The following is a 20,070-nucleotide window of genomic DNA, read 5'->3' as shown; positions in this document are numbered from 1 at the left end:
TCTCTCTCACACACACACACACACACACACACACACACACACACACACGAGAAACAACATGAAGTTGGAGCAGAAAGATTTGAAGACACTGGCCTAAAGATTGGAGTGATGGGCCACGAGCCAGGGAGTGCTGGCGGCCAACAGAGATTGAAAAGAGACAAGGAATGGCTCTTCCCTAGAGCCTTTGAAGGGAGTACAGCCCTGCCCAAACCTTGACTTCATCCCAGTAATACTGACCTGGATGTTTGGCCTCCAGAACTGTAAGAAACTAGATTTCTGTTGTTTTCAGCCACCAGGTTCCTGGTGATTTGTTACAACAGCCCTAGGAAACTAACACAGGCAGCATACTAATTAACATAAGCATAATGTAAACGCAGGGGGAGAGCAGAGACAATCCTTTCACCAAGTCATAGAGGCACCAAAGCTTGGAAAACCATGTGATTAGGGTTTCCTCAGGGCATGTGGCAAAGGATTTTCTGAAGTAACACAAATATGTCACTTCCTAAGGAAGCTAACAGCCAGGAGGGCTACGTGAGATACATGCACACCAGCAAGACGGAGCTGTTGCTGTCAGGGCTGGGACCAGCAGGCAGGCATCTGGATGCCTTCCTAACGCCTTCCCTCCTCATCGCTGTCTATGGTCCCTGTCCTCCCTGGGGCTTTGTGGTTACCTGACCTCTCTCTATCTCTCAGTTCTAAGAGCGGCATTGTTAGAACAAGGTAAACGATACTTTGGGTTTTTGTTTTCCTGGAAGGCTTCCTAAGCTGCGTGCATGGATGCAGTTTGTTGACTCAGAGCAAAATTTTGGAATATGGACCAATTACACAACCCCTCCCACAAAATCAGGAATGAAGCCCCGGCAGTTCGAATGGAAGTGCTGATGGCGGCAAATACCTGGAACCAGGTCACCAGGCAGTCACTGTGCTGTCCCAGTCAGCACAAATGTGACATCCGGTGCCCAGGTTTTCTTGGTGAGCTGGTGATCATTTTTGCAGCTGCTGCTTCTGCCATTCTACACCATTGTGCTTCAAGGGAGGAAAACAATCCATCCTATTTCCAGTTTCTGCTGTTGTGTTGGAAACATAATTTCCTCCTATTCCCTCTAAGCAATTTGAAGATTATACTTACGGAAGAAGAGCAAAGCATATGCAATTTGACACGTCTTTTTAAATCCTTATTATTTGTATTATTTGGTAGCATTTTTTGTTTTGATTTCTCTCTGCCTGGTATCTATGTCCCAAGTTCCGAGTTTCTTGAGTTTCTGTACATGATTAATGCGTGGGCTCCGGCTTGTGATACTTCAAGATCAACAAATTAGCAGATCAAGCCTGAATTTACCCAGTTCAGATCTCAGGCTAAAGGCACAGCTTTCAGAGAGGGATATTAATGATCCCAATAGTGGTGTTGGTTTTTTTTTTTAAATTTTATAATTTATTATTATTATTGTTATTATTATTATTTTGGCTGCATTGGGTCTTCATTGCTGTGCATGGGCTACTCTTTGTTGCGGTGTGTGGGCTTCTCATTTCAGTGGCTTCCCTTGTTGCGGAGCATGGGCTCTAGGCACGCGGTCTTCAGTAGTTGTGGCACATGGGCTCAGTAGTTGTGGCTCGTGGGCTTCAGAGCACAGGCTTAGTAGTTGTGGCGCACGGGCTTAGTTGCTCCGCGGCATGTGGGATCTTCCTGGACCAGGGATTGAACCCGTGTCCCCTGCATTGGCAGGCGGATTCTCAACCACTGGACCACCAGGGAAGTCCCCCAGTATTGGTTTTTTTAAACTGGAAAGTAAAAATGTAGGCCCTTGTTTTTTTTTTCATACTATAGGTGATACACACACCACACACAGACAAAATTACATGCATGCATACATACATACATTTATGTTTAAATTTATGGTACCTGTACTTGACCCCAGCTAGTTAATTTTATTGAAATTTCATTTTTAATATTTATTTGTCCTAGTATTGTATATGTGTTCTTTTCCCTGAATCTGTATTTGTTTATTTAATGCATCTGGACTAAACCTTTATCAAAATAACAACTGGCAAATTCACCTATGGTGCTTCTCTTACGCAGTTCATTTCTGTTGAAATAGATAAGGCTCTCTAACTTGGTTAGAGATATTTGACTCCTGAAAATGTTAAGTAAATACAGCACATAACAGGTACAATTTCTGAAAATGCATTCTGAAGTAGCATATGATAAGCTAAATAGAATGCCATGAAATATTCCAACATAATGGTTAATTTACAGAAGTCCTTCTTACTTATGATTGCATTTCAGCTTCCCAAAAGATTCATGATAAAGTCAGGGGGTAGAGGGTGGTTAGTATTCCCAGGTGGTAGAGAGGTAACTAACAATTTTTAAGAACCCACTATTTTTACTTTTTTCTTTTGCTTTATTTATTTACTTTTTTATTGATGCACCTACATTGACATATCATAATTACCCAAAGTCTATAGTTTACCATAGGGTTCTCACTCTCGGTGTTGTACATTCTATGGGTTGTGACAAATATATAATGACATGTACCCATCATTATGTTATCATACAGAGCATTTTCACTACCTAAAACTCCTCTGTGCTTTGCCTATTCATCTCTACTTCCCTCCTTTGGCAACCACTGATCTTTTTACTGTCTCCATAGTTTTGCCTTTTCCAGAATGCCATATAATGGGAATCATACGGTATATAACCTTTCAAATTGTCTTCTTTCACTGTGTAATATGCATTTAAGTTTTCGCCGTGTCTTTTGATGGCTTGATAGCTCATTGCTTTTTAGTGTGAATAGTATTCCATTGTCTGGATGGAATATCCATTCACTTTCTGAAGGACATCTTGGTTGCTTCCAAGCTTTGGCAATTATGAGTAAAGCTACTGTAAACATCCCTATGCAGGTTTTTGTGTGAACGACAAGTTTTCAGCTCCTTTGGGTAAATACCAAGGAGCGTGATTTCTGAATTGAGAACCCATTCTGTTTCAAGCCCTTTCCATATTACCAAACAATTTATTCATGTTAGCAATCCTGATTGGTAGATACTTTTATGTCATTGTACAGATGAGGGCACTAACGTCTTCACAAAAATTTTCCCAAGTCACTTAACAATAAGTGGTAGAGTCTAGATTTGAACCTAGATTGGTTTACTGAGAATTCTATGCTGGTGCTAGTACACCATGTTGCTGCCCAGGCTCTCAGGATGAACAGCTTTTGGTAAAATTAGATTCCCAAAATTTACAATATTTCTCACACATTAAAACACAATGAAAATGTTATAAACAAGCAGAAAGTTCTAACTTCAAAGCTAAATCATGCCTGCAAACTCACAAGGGGATTAAAGAAAGGAAATTAATTTGCTTTTTTAAAGAATAAATAATAAATTTCGATGGCTGTGTTAATATTATTTGTTTTTGAAAGCTTAGTCCAATAGTTTCCTATTCCTATATGAATTTCAAGTTGCAATATCTTCCTCTATCACCTAATTTTCATGCTATCTGAAAAGTTCATACCCATCATTCAGAGCCGTCATTTCCCCCTCCGAAAATGATTTCATGTGAAAGATTTAATCTTTTATTTCTGGTTTATTGTCCTTCAGTAATAATTTGTCTCTACATCCCATTTGAACATTCTGTGTTCTTTCCCAAATGGGTACTTAAGACAGATTTTAAAGATTTAATAAAAGCTTCTGGTAATCTAAACATAAGAAATATGTGTTGGGAACTTCCCTGGTGGTGCGGTGGTTAAGAATCCTCCTGCCAATAAAGATTTAATCTTTTATTTCTGGTTTATTGTCCTTCAGTAATAATTTGTCTCTACATCCCATTTGAACATTCTGTGTTCTTTCCCAAATGGGTACTTAAGACAGATTTTAAAGATTTAATAAAAGCTTCTGGTAATCTAAACATAAGAAATATGTGTTGGGAACTTCCCTGGTGGTGCAGTGGTTAAGAATCCTCCTGCCAATGCAGGGGACACGGGTTCAATCCCTGTTCCAGGAAGATCCCACATGCCGCGGAGCAACTAAGCCCGTGTGCCACAACTACTGAGCCTGCATTCTAGGCCCCGCGAGCTGCAACTACTGAGCCCATGCGCCACAACTACTGAAGCCTGCATGCCCTAGAGCCCATGCGCTGCAACTAGTGGGATCCATGTGCTGCAACTACCAAGCCTGTGTGCTGCAACTACTGAAGCCTACGCACCTAGAGCCCAGGTTCTGCAATAAGAGAAGCCACGGCAATGAGAAGCCCACGCACCACAGCGAACAGTAGCCCCCGCTCCCTGCAACTAGAGAAAGCCCACGCACAGCAGCAAAGACCCAACGTAGCCAAAAAATTAAAATTAAAAAATTTGAAAAAAATATATATATATAAAGGAATATGTGTTATATGGTCAGTGGCTTTCAGAATGAAAGTCTTGTGCAGCACTCTCCATGACGGAATAGCCTGTCAAGAAAGAAATTCTTTGGAATTGAAAGTGTATCTGACTCCAGAAAGAGGTCATTTGAGTCTCTTCTTTATATGGACCTCTCTCTGAACTTTGGTTTACAGCAAAGTAAAGCTCTGCTAGCCTACAGCTGTGATGGTGCCCAGCATGTCCAAATGCTCCATAAACTCCAACTCCATAAACTCTTTCCACCCTGGCAGCTGCATGTAGGTTTCAATGCCAAAAGAATGGCTCATGATTTAAATCCAGGTTTCTCCGCCTCAGCGCTAGAGCCGCTCTGGGCTGGATAATTCTTTGCCGTGGGGGGTGTCCTGTGCATTGTAGGATATTTTGCAGCATCCCTGTTCTCTGCCCACTAGATGCCAAGAGCACACCTCCACCCTCACTTGTGACAACCAAAAATGTCTTCAGACATTCCCAAATGTCCCCTGGGGAAGTGGCTGTGGGAGTCTCCATTGGTTGAGAACCACCAATCTAATTGAAAGGAATGGGGTCACTGAGAATGGGAAAAGTCCATGAGAGGTGGGAGAGGAATGAGCTTGGTGTGCATGGGAGACAACAAGAAAGCTAGAGAAAATGAGGTGGAATGAACAGGATACGGTGAGAATGTGCATACACTGTGTATAAAGATCAAGGAAGCAATAGTGCCTATATTGTAATAAAGGTTGTTATGTTGGAATGTGGAATGCCAATTGAATTGGATTTGGGGATGTATGTAAATGCTATTAGGGAAAAGATTAGTACAAAGAGAGTAATTATAAAAATTGTTATTCTTAAGGAAATTACTATTCTGAGCAAGAGTTTAACAAATTCAGATTAGGACTTTCAGTTTTCTGAGTAATGAGGGTTAGAAAGAGTTAATTTTTGTAACTTATTGGTTTATTGGTAGTCAGAGCTTCCTGAGAAAGCACTGGTATGGGTGTAGGTAGAAGATACAGATCTTTGTACTTGATTTCCAAACTATAGTAAACTTTTCCGGGGCAACTACAGGTTCTTTGAGGGTCTCGACACACACACACAGACACACACACACAGACACACACACACACACACACACACACTTCTGTATTACACATAATTCATTCTAAAACCACAGTGTCCATTTTTGGGGGTAGGAAAATTTAAAGATAAACAATCAAATCCATTTATTTGGTATCATAACACCAGTGGTTTCTAATCCTGACTTCATATGAAAGTCATCGAAGAACTCTTAAAAAACACTGATACCTTGGCCCTATGCCCAAGAGATTCTGGCCATCCAATATAGCAATGGGGCCTGAGCACTGATAACTTTTTTAAAGCTCTCCAGGTGATGGTGCAGTGAGAATCACTAATAGAGCCCCAGTCCTTAGGACTTTTACAAAGTAACTGGAATGATAAGATTGACTAATTATAGGGACTAACGAACAATCCAAGACAATGCGTGATCAATTATCCAATTGTACGTTAGGTTTGACAGGTGTCATGGACTTTTTGGCAAGAGAAAAATCAATGGCAAAAATGGAAAAAGTCATATTAAGTTGTTGTTGATTCTATGCTGATGAAACCAGAAAGGTTGCCTTATTGGGGGTGAATAAATGGGTGCGTTTGGCCTTTTGTCCTGCTGAGTTCTTTGCGTGTTATATTGTCCTTCTCACCAATCACTCAGAGCATGTAAACAGTCTTCTGTTATAAATCTCCTAGAAGAGGTGTGATTATGGCAGACACTGAAAACAATGAGATGGACAACAGAGAACAATTTGGCAATAGCTCCTGAGTCCTGGGCCTGGAAAACGTTTGCAGGGAAATAAAGAGGATGGGTTTCACTTTAAACTAGGGACAAACATATGCAAGATGTCCCCAGGAGACTGTGGAGGAAATTTCAGAAAGAGAAACAAGGAAGTCGGTTATCACCTTGCAGCGACATAGCAGAAAGCCTTGTAGCAAGTAACTAGATAAATTAGATTTTCAGTCAGCTCACATTAAGACCCTTCCAGAATGGCATTTGATCTATTCAATAGTGTGTCTGGCCTCCCTTAGAAATGTCAGAGGTAGGACAGAGTCATTAGAATAATAGAGTGGGCATTTATTTGGTGTCATATCATATGGTTCCAGTATTAGCTCTTTATCCACACCAGATGGCCAGATGTTAAACACCAAAGAATAAATAAGTAATCTTACTTATTAACTGAAGAGTATAATAGCCTTGAGGAAGAGCTTTCTTCTAATATTTTTAACCAGAAATTAAAAGTATAAGAATCAAAGCAGTTCTACCGAAATAAATCCAATATTTTGTAAACATGAGTAATAGTACAAAGTTTAATCTTCATCAAAATTCAATACTATCTCAAGGTCGGAAGTTTTCCTTAAAATCAGGAATGAAGGAATTCACGTGCTGTACTGTTTTCCCATGAAAAACAAATATTCCATTTTATTCCTGCATAGAGGGATGAAAAAGCAGACCATGCGTCTATAGCAAGGGTGGGCCCAAACCACACTGGGTCAAGACACCTGTTCTGTATTTTGTGTTGAGGAAGATTTGCACAATGATGGGGAAGGAAGAAAAGAGGGGGCTCCGAAGAGGGCTCCTCGCCACTTTCAAAAGCAACTTCTGTGAAACCACTGGGCCCACATCCCAGAATCTTGAGCCAATCTTCCATGATAACAGGTAGAGGAAGAGGACACATCTTCATTTTTCCATGGAGAATCCAGAATATTAATTTAGCCAACAGTTTCAACTATTCAACTTATCAAGAACAGCTGACAAAAAAAGAAATCATTTCATAAGTTTCTTGTTTTTCTACTCCTTTCTTATTAAAGGGACCAGTGAGAATGTCAACAGGTAGACTGGAGGAGATGGGGGAGGGGTGGCAATGAAGGCCATGCCCCTGATTGATTATCTCCTAAATAATTGAAAATTAGTAAGTGTTTAAGTACCTGCTTCACACTGAAATAGAAAAGCATTCACTTAGGAGCCAGGAGACTTAGATTCTGATTGGATTCTTTTAGTCAGAAGCAGAAGTCCAAAGAACAATAATTACAAATGATTGAGTTTGTATTATGTCAGGCTCTGTACTATGCACTGTACATAAACTGCTGTTTCGTTTCATCCACATCACTCATCTAAAGTCAGTGTCGTTACATCCATTTAACAGATGTGGAGAGTAAGGCCTAAACTTTCCTGAGGTTGCACAACAGAAAACTGGACCTCAGTTTTCTGACTGAAAAGAGAGGGATTCTTTTTTTTCTTTTTTTCCATTTACAGACATCATTACTTAGCATCTACTTATGCCAAGTAGTCTGCAGGCTTCCGGAGCTGTGACTGAACAAGCTATGTGTGTCTCCTCGGGGTGATCTTCTCTCACATGTCCATGTGTGTCTGCAGGTGGTGGACAGGGGAGTGGGAAACATGTTCGGCGACATGTGGGCCCCACGGAGAGAAGAAGCGAACAGTGCTGTGCATCCAGACCATGGGCTCTGATGAGCAGCAAGCTCTCCCGGCTCAAGACTGCCAGCACCTGCTGAAGCCCAAGACCCTCACCTCCTGCAACAGAGACATCCTGTGTCCATCGGACTGGACAGTGGGCAACTGGAGTGAGGTGAGCTCAGGGGTCAAAAGGAAGGCCAGCGTTACTCATGCTTCGTCAGCCCCCCACCCAGTCCTCTTCATTAACGAATCCAAAGTGACCCGGGGTAGAAGTGCACAGTGGCCAGCGTTTATAACCTCTGGCCTACTTCCTGCATTTCCCACCTCCCAGTATCCTATCGTGCTTGTTTTCCGTTCTCACAGGATCTTCCTCTCACCTACCCGGTGGTCAAATACCCGCCAGGGATGAGCTGGATCTTGCTCGCTCAGACTCACGACAGATAATTGAAAAATCCTCAGGATTTTTGCTGGCCCATTATTAAACCAGTGGTAGCAAATCAGGGCTCCCCCACCTACCCCAAGAGTTGGTTTGTCAAACATTTACTGGTAGTTATGCTTCATACTAAAAAACCAAAGGCGGGTCACTCTACTTGGCATGATAGACAGTAAGTTTACTTGCCACTGGGAGAAGCCCCTCACATCATCCATCTGTTCAATCCTGATCAACGTTTAGGACATGTAATAGTATTAGCTACATAAGTTCAAATAGTGTTGCATTTCCCCAAGATTAATCTGATCTAATTCTCTGCATATAATTAGAAATTCATGGGCTAGGAGCTCATGAAAGACTCCCAGGCTTTAATTTTCTTTGGGTCACCGTGGGACCCGGAAGTATCAGGCCTTGTGCTCCCAGAGTCTGTAGCAGAAGTAGACCTCTGCTTTCTCCAAGGGCGCTGGAGTCTCCAGGGGCCTTGCTCTGCTTCCCTATGCATATTTCAGTCGGTTACCGAAGGAATGACTAGAAAATAAATGATTTTGTAAAACCAACAGGCCAGAATTTATCGATGGATGCTGACTTCTTATGAGCTTCCTTGGGAAGCCACAGGGTTTCCACAATAATGCTACCATTGACCAGAGTCTTGGGAATCCCTCTTAGACTCACCTTCAGAGAAATGGACAATATTTGATTCAGGAGAAAGCCACAGAAAGTTGATTAGAATTAAGTCTGATGGACCAAGGAGTAATCTGATCCATCTGGATAAAACCTTTGTGTTTAAAGTGATACTTGGTTATAAATAAATGCAATTGCTTTTCATAGCTTATAAAGTATTATCTAAAGAAGAATTCAAAATTTTGTATAAGCAAAGGTTCCATTTCTGAAGATAACTATTTGAAAGCAGAAAACACTCATTTGAATACAGCCATTTTGATAACCTTATCTCCAAAACTATTTCATTCGCTCATAGTCACAGTTAAGGTTTATTTAGTTTCTAATTCTGTACAGAATATTCTCTGGAGCACCTGGGTGAAAATAAAAAAGATATGGTCCCTTTACTGTAAGAACTTATCAAATGGGAGAGCTAAGACCCCAAGGAAGAAAAGACAAAGGTATACATGTAAAGAAAACACACCTACAACCTAATACAGGCGTGTTACTGATGCATGTGCACACATCAGTAATAGGCCAGAATATCCCCCCTGCTGTTCCTGGAAGGTACAATCACAGCCTGTGGCTGGCCTGACCTGTGAGTCCACTGCCAACCTCGATTGCCGTAAATTACAGTGTTGTCAAGATAAGGCTGAATGGGGTATTGTGACTGGTCCATTAGATCTGTTTACCAAAAGTGCCGTCGGGCTGCATCCACAGCAGTTAATAATTTTTGTCATGTAAAATTTTACTAATTGCTAGAATCTTCATGTATTTTCAAAGGACTGCAATTACACATTTGGCTGAGGAATTCTTTTCATTGTGTTTGTGTTTCTGGGGAGCAAAATGATGTGCCTAACTGGAGAACGAGGGCCTGAAAAATTGGCACCATGTGACAGGTACTCAAGTCTGTTGTTCCAAATAGAGGCCACTGCATAGTATAGTGACAGCAGACGTGGAATACAGTTTCCAGCGTCCACAGAGAGGCTGAGCCGCTGCCTTCATTCAAGAGATGTTGTCAGGAGAGGTGCTTTTAGTTAAATCAGCATCAAAATATTCATTGAATGGGTCTTCCTTTCTTCCCTTTGCTGTCTTGCTAATGTCTGTACACATTAGCCCTCTCATGGGCTTTGCTGAAATATGCTGAATGTCTTTGACATTGTATGCTGGCATACTTTTTTAAGAGATGATATAGTGATTCTTGCTACGCGTAGTATTTATGGTCTGGATTTTGTCTTGAGATCAACATTAATTGATGAAAAGTAGTGTTCCAACAATACCTGATCACTTGGTCTGTACTGGGCCATTTGGGTCACTCTGGAGGAGTCTAAAGCTATAATGTAACTGGGTCAAAAGACCCGAGAACTGTGAGGCTCCTAGAATCCTGTAGAATTGTCCTCCCTGGGCTGACCAAGGTGGAAAGCGGAAGAGGGAAATCCATGAGCTGCCCTTCCCTGTCAAGGTTTTCCGGCTCTGGCAAGCCCTAACTGAGCTAGTGTTAAACCTCTCCCAGCCTTTACTCATTTAGAAAGACAGAGTTATTGTAAGGTTTGATGATAATGCATGTGAGCCCTTCACATAGTGCCTAGCAAATAGTAAGCATTCACTAAATAGAAACTTTATTATCAGGCAAGAAGACAAGGGTCTGTTTTCCACGCTACTCTAATTTTGCAAGTCTTGTCCCGTCGGTGGCACCCAAGTCCCCTGACAGAATTGATCAGTGGCCCCTGCATTTTCATCTAACTCCCTCCCTGAGCTCAGGGCCATTTTAGGCGGGGAACACTGTAAGCACAGGGCTTAGAGCCTGCAAGTTTTTCATGGGCCTACAAAAATGTTTGAGACCTGATTGGGGGTGGGGGAAACTAACGTATTGTTCCAGTAAAGAAAAGGACACTGCAAAATCAGAAATCGATATTAAATTACATATTAAAAGCAAAGAATTATCCAACATTTAGTATGTATATTAAGCACCTTTATAGGTTTTATCACAATATCTCACAATGGCCTGATTAGCCCCATTTTACTGGTGAAGGAACTGAGGCATTAGAGATATTTAGAAACTTGTCCAAGGCCGCACAGCCTCCAAGTGATGAAGCTAGGGTTTGAAGGCAGGCAGCAGCGCTTTTACTCTGAACGCTATGGCATAAAGCATCTCAGAAGTCTGCAAAATGTAACAATTTGACAGCGCTCAATATTCATAAAAAATGTATTATGTTTGGAAACAATTTGTAGATCGGCTTTTCTCACTTTGCTGGAATTCCAGACTATGCGTAATGATTGCTGAGAAATGAGAGCCACTCATAAATTAAATGAGTTGGCCTCACCAAATATTTATTTTCAAAAGCAAAAGAATAAAAAGCCTTTCAAATTTTTACAGAAGACGATTATATTTCACTTGAAACTAGAGATGATTTTTAATATATTTGATGGACTGTCGGGTGGAACCTCCGAAAGCAGACCTCCCCAGGGTCTGCAAAGATCTTTAATCCACCCTTTTTGTGCCTGACCGAAGGACACAATCAAACAAATGAACAAAGCAATTAATTTGCCCAGCTACTAAGAATGTATTAAGTGCAAAGCTGTTCACTCGGGTGTTGGCTTGCACAAGTGACCAGATAGATTAAATGTTTCACAAACAACCTCTCCTGGCTCTTCAAACAGAAGGCACTACAGCAAGTGCCAATGGCTTATCTATAGCTAAATGAAAAGCAAAACAAACAGGCAAAGAAAATTCATGTGAAGGCCATAGGAGTTCCTGCAAACTGAAGGGAGACAGAGCATGGAAGGTGAGGAGACATCACTGAGTCGCTTACCCTCAGTATTTCCTAGTTTCATTCAAGGTCCGGGACACTCTTGTGAGGCTGGACACCTGATGCTTTAGCCTCGACTTCCTGCTCCTTTGGCATGGGCCCTCTGCAAGTGCCAACATCTCAGTCCTTCCCAGATGTCAGCAGCCCATGCTTTGCCAGGTTTCCTGGAAAACACATGTGAGCACCCTTGTCTGAAACAGCTACTCACAGAAAACCAATCTGGAGCCATGCTGATTCTCTGCATCATGTCTGATTTGTTTTTAATTATCTAGAGTACTGTATTTGTTTGCTAGGGCTGCCATAACAAAGTACTACAAACTGGGTATCTTAAACAGTAGAAATGTATTGTCTCACCATTTTTGTAATGTTGACTGAAAATAATGCACAACCTAAAAGTCGAGAGTTACGTTTTATTTGGTGGACAAAACAGGCATTAAGCCTGGGACACGGCCTCTCAGATAGCTCTGAAGGACTGCTCCAAAGAGGTAAGGGACGAGCCAGGATATATAGGGTTTGTTTGGTTTTTTAAATTTTTATTGGAGTATAGTTGATTTACGATGTTGTACAAAACAGAAATAGGGTCACAGATGTAGAAAACAAACTGATGGTTACCAAGGGGGAAAGGGGGAGGGATAAACTGGGAGACTGGGATTGACATATATAGGGGTTTTTGTGACAAAGACCAGGTAGTTGGAACATCTAAAGATTACCGTTAATTAAAGAAAACCAGATACCTCAGGTTAAGGAATTTAGCACTTTTCTATGTATGGGAAGATGCAAGCATCTAGGCTCACTGAAAGCATGCCTTTGATGTGCACCTTAGCTATCTCCGGCCAGGATCCTATTCTTCTCCATCCTGAGTCCCCTCAGGGCTCACCATCGGCCGGCTGTAGTGGCTTGACGGCTGCAACATCCTTTGTTTACTGATATGGCAGGCAACATTTTTCATTCACAGCAACCAGAAGTCCAAGATCAAGGTGTGGGCAGAGTTTGCTCCTTCTGAGGGCTGTGAGGAAGAATGTTTTCCATGCTTTTCTCCTAACCCCCAGGGCTTTGCTCACAATCTTTGGTGTTTCTTGGCTTGTAGATGCATCACCTTCATCTCTGCTTTCATCGTCACATGGCATTGTCTCTATATGTGTGTCTCTGTATCCAAATTTACCCTTTCCATGAGGACAATGGTCACTTTGGATTAGGGCCTAACCTAGTGACCTCATTTTAATTTGATTACCTCTGTAAAGACCCCATCTCCAAATAAGACCACATTTTGACGTACGAGTGAAGAGGGTGAGCAAGAGTTAGAACCCTAGTATATCTTGTTTGGAGGGGACACAATTCAGCCAATAACAGGTACCTAAGGGTTTTAGCTTACTTTCAAAATGGTTTTAGTATGAGGTCCAATCATTCATTTATAAATTCCTGAGACTATGCATTAAATGTTTTTATGCCCAAAGCATTAGCTGTTTCCCTGCTCATCCCTTTAGCCCAAGCTCTCTGAGAAACCTCAACTGTGGTTTTGAATAAACTCTCTCTTAGCACTACAGCTCTGAGCCAACTGGGGGTCCCCCCCACTGCACAGTGCACCTCGGATGGGTGGAGTGAACTAATTTAGCAGCAGACCTCTTTCTCAGCGGGCTCCCCCCAGAGACCTTAATCTAAGATTGGTGGCAAATGAGGCCAAGATAACTCCCAGGGAGGACATTAACAGATTGACAAGCTATTTGCCTGGTACCGGGTTCAAAATTATAAGGTAAGGGGGTAAGATAATCATAGCGGAAATTGGTTTTGAGAATCCTGAAACTACCAGTTGAGATGAGTTCTAAGTGTGGCTTTGTGTCCTGCATTTATCTCATCTGAAGGGTTTGACAGCTTCTAAGGAGATAAACACAGTTGGAAGATGTACTGGAAGAAGCATGGGCTGAAGGCACAACAACACTGCTTGTTCTGCTGTGACTATGAGAAAAGGCAACTGAGTTTTTAGGCCCAATATACTTGGTAGATAGTTAACACTGACTCTCTCACTGGGTACAATATGCCCCAATGTGAAGGAATGGCATCCATCGATTATTTGAAAGATTCCGTGTCTCCTGAGTAACGAAAGCAGATAGGGATGAATGGTAGGTGGAAAACATACAAACTTTCCCAGACCCAGGTATCCATTCGTGAAGTTTTGAATTGCCATTTGGGAATGGAGCAATAGGTACAGATCATCTGCTTTTTCAAGAGAAGCTAAAAACCTGGAGTTTTACAATGATATCTGCTCATTTTTAAATGTTGGCTGCTAATTTGGTGTTTGTATTTTGTTTGTTTGCTTGTTTGTTTTGAGGTTGAGCAGACCAAAGAATACATGCCAATGGGCCACATGTAGCCCTTAGGCTGCCACTTTGGCGTTTCTGTTCTAGAATAATCTTCTGTTTTGAAAGATCAAAAGCTAATGTATTTTAATTAAGCAACCACCTGGATAGTGATTATTTACTCCTGCTTTATTCTTTTAGGCTGAACAAGTTCACAGTGAATAAGATTATTTAATACTTGTAATTTGTAAATTAAAAATAAAAAACTTATCCATCTATTAGTCCTAGGAAACCTGAACCTAAAAGAAAATCCAGCAATAAACCCATGAGATATATGGGCCTCTACAGGTGTCTTCTAGACTTGTGCCAACAACTGCTTTACTCAGACACCTGCTCACTTCACAGCATGCCCTAAGACAGGTCCATGCGTCACTCTGTACTTCACGAGGATAGTAGAAATTGGGGACCCCCATGCCCTTTGTTATTACTATTACTATTGTTATTATCAGCATCAGTATTATAACAGTGATAATAATAGTTTCCAATTCCCAATTTCTTCTATATATTATGTACTATGTTAAGGTTGTTTTCTTATATAATATTCACAGCAGGCTTGAAAGGTGAGTATTACTTTCAATTTCTAGATGAGGAAGCTCTGAGGCTTAGTCCCTGCATCATGCATGGTGTTAATAATGGCATCTTGAGGGCTTTAAGCTATTTCTTACAGGTTTTATAGCTCTTTTACTTCATAGTTCAACGTGGGGTGGAGGGCACACACCCATATATTTTTGGATTTTTAGAAATGCTTGTAAAGTTGTACAGTAAAGTCTGTGGGTATTAGGGGCATTGCAAATCAAAATAAACAAAGAAAAAAGGGAATGAAAAGAAAGAAAAGGAAAATCAAAGAGCTTCCTACTATGAGCTTTGTCTGCTCTGACATTTCTTGGAAAGAAAACCCAAACCAGAGTACACCTGCGGCTTGAGAATAGTTGGCGTTAGTGCTAGCAGGGTCCTCATTTATGAATCACCTCTTGATCAGAGCCTACCTGAGGTTGCCATCGTGGAAATATGTTCAGACATACATGGAGGATTATTTGGTTAGACTGATACATTTTTACAAAGTGGAGATTTGAAAACCCTAGGAGATGGAATCAGAAGGTAACAAGTGGAGAAGTGACTCAGAATGACTATAATGGATGGAGCATAAAGTGTCCTCATACCCAAGAAGAGCAGAAATATTGCACTAAACCAGGAAAATAAATACCCCCAGCCTGCCTGTCCCAGGCTCCAAAGTGAAGTGAGTCGTGGAAAGTGCTGGAAGAAACCATTTCCTCACCGCTGGGCTCTGAGAGCTTTAGCTGGTAGTCCCCACTTGGTTGGAAATAAGTGTGCATTTCTTGGTCCATGAAGCACTGTTCCCACCAAAGATTAATATTATTATATCAGAGCTTGGAAGTTCAGTCTTAGAGCTGGGCATTTGAGTGTTTGTTGACATCTGGTTGACCCCAAACCTGCAGTTGAACATTCCCTGAGCTGCACAGTCTTTTGTGCTCACGTGTCTCTCCTGCTTTTCAAAGATGCTGATTTCAACAGAGCTATCGTACATCAGTGAGTGATTATGCTGGATTGGAGCAAAATAAAGGGGGAAGTTATTTTCCAATACAGAGGAAATTGAAAACAGGACTTGAGAAGGCAAAAAATTCAAGCTGAAAAATGCATAAGTTCACAGGGAGAAGAATTTTCCCATTCCTGATTATTTTCCAAGTAGAACAGTCATGTAATAAGTATGTAGTAAAGTGATCATTGTATCCCAAGAACTATCCTGGAATTCAGTTATGGATAAGAAACAGTTTCTTCCTTTGGGTAAGTTTTCAGAAATCAAAAGTTTGGTTAAGTCAATAAGTAAATTCAGTAGACAAACTGCTTTCCACTGTGCTGTGCTAGGTTTTTTTTTTGGTCGGTGGGGAGGGGCATGGAATTAATCTAATTCTTACTCTGCCACTGACTTACAGCCTTTCAAGCAGGTTCCTGGGTGTCAGCTTCCTCTCTTGTAAGAGATGGAATAATAATTCCAGCCTTGTAAATCTCACAGCCCTATAAATCTCACAGGGCTCATATTCACAGGGTATCACACAGAATATTGGCTGTGAAGCCCTTTGAAATCCAGGAAACATTATGTAGTCCCCATCTTCAAGAAACCTACTTTAGGGTCAGAGATGTAAGACAGACGAATGTGAAACAGTCAGCACAGACTCCTGGACAGTCCATGTTCAAGAACCAATATTTGGTGGTTAACTTAAAACGTCATTGGAAAGGAAGGCTAAAAATGGAGCAGTTTGGTAAAAATATGGATTTTTTTCAAAATATCAAGAAATTTAGTGTTATGTAGCAACTATGTGTGGTTTGCAGCTGCTAAGACTGATGACATAGTCTTTACCATGAATCCTGAGAAATGACTGTCCTGTTAGGTTTCCCCCAAAGGCAGTCTAGCTGCCTGTGTCCTACAGAGCCTGGAGGGACCACTAGGGAGGGGGACCTGCCACGGCGTCCATGTGTATATCAGCACCATGCTACAGGACTCCCCTAACTCTTTGGAAATGGTATCTCCCCACCTTTGGTTAACTACCCATCTTTAAATTTCATAAAAGGTCCTGGATCTGTATACATATGTGAGTATGGTTATTGTCTAGTTTTTAATCTGAGTCCATCTGACACAGGCAAGAAAATGGAGCTTAGGATGTCTGAGTGAGGCTATGTGGCTATATGGATATAAAGGGAAAGGCTCATATCATTAAATTAATAGATTCCAAAAAATACGTCAACAGTTTACATTAATTTAATAGCATCAAACCCTAGGGAAGATAATATCACTATCCCTTTTTGAAAATTAGGTGATCTGTTTAAATCATTGCACTCTTTGTGGATCTACTATCCAACAGTCATAGCCCCGGGAGACTTCAGTTTTACTATTTCATGGTTTGCATCTTCAGTTTGTGAAGGGTAAATGGTTAGTCCTGAGCCTTAGGTGGTCTCCCAGAGATACATATTTCCATGGGAAACTAAAATTGCACAGAAACCCTATACAGAGATAGAGAACGATTTTAGCTGCACAGTTCAGTTTCTACTGGGCCTGTCCTGATTTGCCATAAACCTTAGCATGAGAACCAACACATCTTTCCACCAAACTAGACTAACAGCCCTCTCTCTTTTCCAGTGTTCCGTTTCCTGTGGTGGCGGAGTGCGGATTCGCAGTGTCACGTGTGCCAAGAACCACAATGAGCCCTGCGACGTGACAAGGAAACCCAATAGCCGAGCTCTGTGTGGCCTCCAGCAGTGCCCATCTAGCCGGAGAATTCTGAAACCCAACAAAGGCACAATTTCCAATGGGAAGAAGCTACCAACAACTGACCCCTTCAAGCCCATCCCTCCAACTACACCTAGTCCTAGGGTGCTGACTACACCCACAGTGCCTGGGCCTGTGAACACAAGTGCTCTGACGATCAACAGCCCTGGTCCTACCACAGCCTCCGAAGACGGAGACCTGGATGGGAAACTGTGGCAGAATAGTTCAACCCAAACTGAACTGGACTCCCATTATGTCATTTCCACTGGAAGTACTTCCCAGCCCATGCTCACTTCCTGGTCTTTGAGTACCCAGCCAAATGAAGAGAATGTTTCCAATCCAGACACTGATCCTATCTCAGACGGAGACCTTGTAGTCACAACAATGAGTGGTTCTGATTTGTCAACTTCCAGCAATCCTGTGACATGGCAGGTGACTCCACTTTATAATCCCTTGACCAAAGAGCCAGAAATGGAGATTCACAGTGGCTCAGGGGAAGACCGGGAACAACATGAGAACAAAGATGAGAACAACTCTGTGACATGGACCCAGATCAGAGTACCTGGAAGTGCTGCTCCAGTGGAAAGAAGTACAGAAGTGCCACTTGGACCTCCGCCAACACCCTATCTTAGAGGGGCATCCCTACGGCCACCCTTCAGCACAGTGTCGGAAGGACTGGTGCCCAGCCAAAGGCCCACCACTCTCAAAAATGGTGCACCCAGAGCCGAGGGGATGGTCACTGAAAAGCCAGCTAACACTCCACTCCCTCTGGGAGGAGACCACCAGCCAGCATACTCAGAAAAGCCAGTAAAGCATCACCCCCGAGAACTGCCAAGCAACATGAATCTAACACAGAGTTCCGGACCAGTCCTGACCGAGGAAGACGCAACAAGTCTGATTGCTGAAGGGTTTTTGCTGAATGCCTCGGATTACAAGCAGCTCTCAACGGGCCGCGGCCCTGTGTACTGGACTGTTGGAAACTGGAGCGAGGTAGGAGTTCTGTTTCTTACCCAGGCCTGATTCTATATGGAAATTAGCTAGGAGTGTTGCATTCCTGTGCAAATTTCAAAATGGACTTGTGTAAAACATAGTCTAATGTACAAAAGAGTGAAGCAATCAGGTCCATGCCCTCACCTCCCTCTTCACCTCCTTAACTCCAAAAATGAAAGGAAAAAAAAAAAATCCAGGGAAGGAGAACAAATATAGTGAGATATAGTGAAAAGAACCTAGAACTAAATCAGGAGACCTGAGTCAGCCAGCTGTGTGACAGTGGAGAATTCAGTCTCTCTCTCTGAGCCTGCTTTTGATCTACAGAACAGTGGAACTAATGTAGCTCACCGCTCCTCTCCAGTGTCCCTTCCAGCTACAAACTGTAATGACGCTGTGAAGAGGGACCACTGGAAGGACCTGTGTTCATATTTCATTCAGAAAGCCAGTGTTGAGACTCCGGTTTAAACCTGTCAAGCAATCACAATTGGAATGGAAATCTAAGACAAATTTCTTTAAAAGAATTCTGTAGCTCACTGTATCAAGCATTTCTTTTCTTTTTGGACTCAGTGTTTGCCTGCATTAAAAAAAAAATTCGTTTTGGCTTGTTAAAAGGATTAGAAGATAGAGGAATAAGAAAATAAACATGATGTCAAAGTGTTGGTCCCTGTTTTCAGGTTTGAGGAATTTGGCTAGATATTTGCTTCTTCATTTCTGGAACTAATTACAACCTTTGAAGCATCAAAATCATTTCTCACCCACTTGAATTTCAAATGCACAGTATGTGAACTTGTTAAAAATAACTTGACAATGCAAAAGAGGACTTTGTGGCAAAATAATCACATGTTGATGTCATTCAGCATTTTTGATGACAATGCATGACTCATCTCTCTAGCTAAAAAGAAGTGTTAACAGTTAATATAAAATAACAATATATTTCATTTATGAAGCATGTTAATTTCCAAACCACTTCCATATGTAGTCTACTATTTTCTCTTTTTGACAGTCCTAGGGAGTAGGTAGGGTCTTGTTTATACCAATTTATGTAGAGAAAAACTAAGATTTTTAACAGTTAAGTAACTTGTCTATGGACATGTCTGTTGGATGATGAATCTTCTAAATCTTTCTGCTCTTATCTGCTGTCTCTCTAGTGAATTTCAGTACCAATCGACAGTTTAGCTATATAAAATTCTTTTGTATGAATTAATCAGCATCATTGGTCCTGAAATTGACTATACTGGCAAAAAAAACAAAATAGGTATAGTCAAACTTCCAAAATTTTTTGTTTGCATTTGAACTGTTTCACATTGATTTACTTTAAGTTCTAAAGTGAAATCACATTCATTTCATTTTCTGTCAATGGAGGGGCATCTTATTATCCCCATTTGGAAGTAAAGAATCCAGGTTCAGGAGGAGAAAAGATTTTCCTGCTTAAGAGTAATCCAGTTTGTTGAAAGAAAGGAGAGGAGTGGGTCTCATGATCCCTGACATTTTAGTCAGGTTTCTTTCCATTAGGAAAGTCCTAATGGGCTCTTAATGATGAGGAGGATGTTGACAATGAACATCTATACAGTGTGTGCCATGCTTTATAGCGTGATTTTATGCTAATGCACATGCATTCATGTGAATGCGTGAATCCTCACCACAGCCCAAGGAGATTGGTAATATCGGCCCCCATTGTAGAGATCAGGAAACTGGAGC

The 20,070-nt window shown here is 41.5% G+C and overlaps 1 protein-coding gene across 2 annotated transcripts in view; it reads left to right on the top strand.

Moving 5' to 3' along the window:
- Nucleotides 1–20,070, top strand: part of ADAMTS12 (ADAM metallopeptidase with thrombospondin type 1 motif 12) — a 433,405-nt gene that overhangs the window by 344,507 nt on the left and 68,828 nt on the right. For both annotated transcript variants that reach the window (XM_055086520.1, XM_055086519.1), the window contains exons 18-19: nucleotides 7,807–8,020; nucleotides 17,254–18,372. In XM_055086520.1, the coding sequence (XP_054942495.1) occupies nucleotides 7,807–8,020; nucleotides 17,254–18,372 (1,333 nt within the window). The remainder of the gene's footprint in view (nucleotides 1–7,806; nucleotides 8,021–17,253; nucleotides 18,373–20,070) is intronic.

The sequence above is a fragment of the Physeter macrocephalus genome, chromosome 8 (genome assembly GCF_002837175.3).
Source record: "Physeter macrocephalus isolate SW-GA chromosome 8, ASM283717v5, whole genome shotgun sequence".
In the NCBI taxonomy this organism is placed as follows: Eukaryota; Metazoa; Chordata; class Mammalia; order Artiodactyla; family Physeteridae; genus Physeter; species Physeter macrocephalus.
This window is presented reverse-complemented; position numbering and strand designations above follow the sequence as displayed.